This window comes from Populus euphratica, unplaced genomic scaffold, assembly GCF_000495115.2.
Source record: "Populus euphratica unplaced genomic scaffold, PopEup_1.0 scaffold172.1, whole genome shotgun sequence".
Classification (NCBI taxonomy): domain Eukaryota; kingdom Viridiplantae; phylum Streptophyta; class Magnoliopsida; order Malpighiales; family Salicaceae; genus Populus; species Populus euphratica.
The window spans coordinates 325,736-330,626 of record NW_011499920.1 but is presented as its reverse complement, the minus strand read 5'-3'; the positions used below and the strand labels follow the sequence as shown (position 1 = coordinate 330,626).

General features: G+C 36.4%; 1 protein-coding gene across 1 annotated transcript; it reads right to left on the bottom strand.

Annotated features, from left to right (window-relative positions):
- Window positions 1-1,080: 1,080 nt before the first annotated feature.
- On the bottom strand, window positions 1,081-4,568 carry LOC105135040 (metal tolerance protein 1-like). The gene is made up of 3 exons (XM_011039712.1): window positions 4,411-4,568; window positions 2,325-3,652; window positions 1,081-1,606 (listed from the first exon to the last, which is right to left on the bottom strand). The coding sequence occupies exon 2, from the start codon at window positions 3,640-3,642 to the stop codon at window positions 2,338-2,340; it is 1,305 nt and encodes a 434-aa protein (XP_011038014.1). The 5' UTR covers window positions 3,643-3,652; window positions 4,411-4,568; the 3' UTR covers window positions 1,081-1,606; window positions 2,325-2,337.
- Window positions 4,569-4,891: the final 323 nt, after the last annotated feature.

Below are 4,891 nucleotides of genomic sequence, written 5' to 3'. Positions count from 1 at the left end.
AAATTAGGCTCCCAAACTTAATTTTTTATCGATTAAATCCCTAATAAAATTAATTTAGCCCATTTAAAATATAATTAAGTTATTGTACTTAATTAAATCCTGTAATTTGACTCAAATTAATTCTTAAACATAATTAAACTTTTAATTTGGCCTATGATTAAATCAAATTGACCTATTAAACATATAATTATTTTCCTGGATTTAATTTTTATGCAGATCCATTAAAAATTAATGTAATTTGACCTTAAATCTGTTTTGTCTCTCTAATCTTAGATATGATAGGATATAATTAGGCTACCAGTGTCATTTAAAACTCTAGCTTGATTCTTCTATGTATATTTGGAACCTTCCTCAACAAGTTTTTTGCTAAATTCCCAATTCTTTTTTATTATTATTGCTTTTGTTTTTTGATTTTTTATAAGGAAAAAAGTAAATTTTGGAGAATAATTCAAAAATAAGTTATGAGAGCAAAAAATGAGCAAACATGAATGGACAGCTAATTAAAGGAGAGGACAGAGGAAGAACTTGAAAACTTAGTTAAAGAAGCAGGATTTTCTCAGTTTCGAGTTGCTTGTTGTGCTTGTATTTTTTCTGTAGTGGAGTCCATAAAAAATAGTTGAATCGCTCTTATGGTTGTATTTCAGCAGTTGATGTCTCCTAGACTCGGCAATTCTAAAAGGTGTGTACGTATAGGTCTGCGATCTCGATGCAGCAGTAGCTCTGCATGACTTAGGTCTCAAGTGTTGAACTGTATTGAAGGTATAATTAATCATCAATAATGCTGAAATGTTGAGCATAATGGAAAATTAATGAAACTTTAATTATCAGCAGGTTAGCAAAAGACATAAGCAAGCCAACAACAGACTCAGTGGCAATTGTGTATCTAGCTATCTGCCAATACTACAATTCTATAGCAAGATAAATATTTTTCATTCCATTTGACTAAGAACAGAAGCTTGCAGACGGAATGCTAATGATGTCTCTTGAGCCTGTTAGCTGCTTTTTTCCAGCAAAAATGCAGTATTGAATTAAGAAATTTGAGCTTCCATTAAGTTACTGAATATTGAACGCTGATAGAGGTACAGAAAATCTCCAGTCAACCAGCCGGCCTAATTTCTTCATTTTGTTAGACAGATAAGCAAGCCAGAGGAATGATAAGATTCTTCAGTGCATATTGAGGAAAAAAGAAAATTTTCTAGTAAAAGCCATAAACTCCAATGAAATTGAACTACCTTTAAAATCCAGCAATCATCTACACCTTATTTTTGCATAGTATTCTCCAGTCTGAACCTGGACTAAATAAACTCCCAAGAAAAAAATAAAATAAAAATGGCAGCCTCTACCAATGAAGATGATTGTCAACTCCAGCATGCCTTGTAACATTCAAGCGCATCGTGCCGCCTTTGGTTTTGAAAGCAGCAATGGAGATAGGTATGCTTGAAATCATAGACAAGCTGGTCCTGCCCTCAGCTTCACAAATTGCCTCCCACTCAAAACAATTTCTGTGCTAAACCGTCTCCTTTGCCTTCTTGCTAGCCATTCCATCCAAACTTACTCTCCAGCCACCAAGAATCAAGATAGTAAAGTTTAGAGAATATATGGGTACCTGTAACCAAATACTTCATCAGAAACCAAGATGGTGGATCATTTAGTCCCCATTTATTTGTGATACAGGACAAGGTCATAACGGATATCTGATAAGAAATCTTCAGTACAGTTGAACCTTTAAATTTTCTGGAGTTGTTATTACTAATAGCTACTGTTAATAATGTTTTGTACTCCCTTCAAACCTGTGGGCTACATGAAAAAGGATAGCAGATTCGGTGAACTATTCAGTGTCAGCACGAGAGCTTTCAGCCCTAGATTATGGAGAGAATTCTGGACACATGTAATGGTTTTGAAGGTCTAGAAAACATGGTGTCAACTCGAACGATGAGCACTTCTTAAAACTGCTATAGAATTGTTATGAAGCTTTGCAAGACAATGGAAAAATGATTGTACTGGGTTTTCTCATATTCAAGCTGCTTCTTGTGCTTCTATTGAGCTGATTAAAATATGTGATAATTTGGCGATTAACATCAGCTTAGTGATTAACATCAGCTTAGTGATGTAGTAGCTGAAGCCCCCTAAACTATGCAAACCACCACAAACACATTCTATAAGACGAGTACGGCTTTCTATGAGGGATTATCAGATGGGGATTTGTAAGCAATTAGGCGAAGTCATGAGCCAGCCAAAATTCATGAAACCAGTTATTAATCAGTGACAAAGAACTACAAAGTTCAAAGCTGAAGCTAAGCCACTCCAATACAACTTGCACTTACCCAGTCTGACGGTTTACTGTCGCTCTATCTGAATGGTCACATGAGTGATATTGTGTTCTCTCCTGATGTAATCTATAACCTTGTCTAGTACCATGTCAGCGTCGGCATCAGGCTTGATCATAACATGGCAAGCCAACAAAAACTTCCCTACAGTTATTGCCCAAATGTGCAGTTCATGAATGGCAACCACATCATCCATCTCGCAGAGACCCTTCTCAAGCCTAGTTGCATCAATCTCCCTCGGTGTACTTTCCATTAGAACCTCTAGAATATTCCGAATCATACTGATTGTTGTGCCCAGAACGATTATAGAAAACACGAGGGTGCATATCAGATCAATAATCTTCCACTCTGGCTTATACCATATAATCGCCCCACCAATCATCACCCCAACACTCTGAATTGAGTCTCCCAATACATGAAGATAGGCCCCCTGAACATTGATATTTCTCTGCTTCTTTTGTTTACGCCCTCCTTCTGTTTTATTGTCAACTTCTGTGTGAGAACCAAGCAGAGGCTCAGCAAGATCTGCTCCGTGTGTATGATGATGTTCATCATTGTTTTCAGAGCTCCCTTCATGATGGTGGTGATCATGATGAGTGGCTCCACTCAACATGTGGTTATGTGTATGATCATGATCCTCATGGCTATGATCATCATCCTTGTGGCTATGGCCATCATCACCCTCATGGCTATGGCCATCATCACTGTGGTCATGATTGTGCTCACCATGCTCGTGACCATGTCCGTGACCATGCCCGTGACCATGGTCGTGACCCAACAAGAGTGCCATGCCAATATTAACCAGTAACCCAACAGCAGCAACAGCAAACATGAGTGCGCCTTTAACTTCACCTGTATCATGAATAAGTCTAACAATAGCTTCATATACAAGGATACCTGCAAGAAGCCATATCATCTGGATGGAAATAAGAGCACCAAGTATCTCAATCCTAAAATATCCATAAGTCCGACGTGGAGTTGCCTCCCATCCAGATGCCCAGATTGAAAACAAGGAGATTGCAAAAGCTGCAACATCTGATAAAAGATGAGCTGCATCGGTCAAAATGGCAAGACTATTGGCTTTTATGCCTCCAGCAATTTCAACACCCATGAAGACAAGACAGAGCCCAACTGCCCACCCAAGTTTCTTCATGGATGCCCCTCGTTCCTTTGCATCTTTAGAACTGGTTTGAGCATCTGCAAATCCACACGATACTCCTCCACAAATCCTACTCCCACCCAGGCTATTTTCCGCAGCTGGAACATCTACATGAACTTCAATTACACGTCCATGCTCTGAATTTCGCACGTCCATCTGAATTTAACTGACAGAAATAACAAAACTTATATGAATATTAATCTAGAAATGCATTCAAGCACAAACATATCTCTAGCAATTATAAGTTCCTGCATCTAATATTTTTTTGGTGGCTCTATTCCATTAAGCAATACTTTTAGAGACACACAGGGCTTATAAGATGCTAATAAGACATTCTATATTAACTTGCAATAAGCATCGGGATTAGGAGCTAATCGGTAACATAAAAAAAAAATAATGAATCATCAACAAAGGGAAAACTAACCATCATAAATATTCAACTTAACAAGTCTTAACCTTCACACAGAATACATTCTTCAATCACTACAGACCTTAAAAACATAATCATTGATCACCCAAAACTCCATAAAAAAACAATCAGCCCTTAAATGAATGAGCCCTTGAAAATCCAAGATAACAAACCAAATTCACCATAAAACATACATTCTTAGAATGAACACAAGTTCATCTCATCCCAAACCCAAAACCAACTAAAAAACTTTTTGTTCAACGAAAACAAGACCTCAAAAACCCATAATCCAATTCAGAACAACGAACACAAAACAAGCCTAAAAATGGAATGAACAGCAAAAAGGCACGAGACCCATTGACGAAAAGTACACCAAAAGTAATAAAGTAATAAACTTTAATCCAGAAGATAAATTATCTTTTAAAGATCCAGAAGAAAATCCAAGAAAAAAAATTAGATTCCACATCCATAACTAATACCAGTCAATAAACAATAAAGAAAGACAAAGAAAGTACCTTTCGGTATGCTTAAATTCTGATGGTTTTGGTTTTGGCGACGATATGTTGTCTCAGCTTCTTATGATTGCTCTATCTCTTATAGATGGGGAGAGAGCATGACACCACAAAAAGTACTCTGTGTTTTTTTTTTTTTTCTCTTTTTCCTTTTCTTTTTCTTTTTTTAATGCTTGTGTTTGTCTTGTCATGTTGTGTAATGATTTTTAGTATTTTTATAGATAGGAAAAGACAACATCATCCCTATGCATGACTAATCTTTCCTTTTCCATGGTGGATTGTTCTTTGGGTCCTTTGAAAATGCTGATCCCATAACTTAATAATGGATTTCTGTTTTGTTTGTTAGTTATTAATTTTCAATTAAGGATTGTTCCCTTTTACTTCCTTCCTCACAATTACACGAACTTTTGAATTTGGTTTTGGTATAATTGTTTGGTATTACACCAAGTCTATATTTTTTTCAAATAATTTTAAAAATATATTA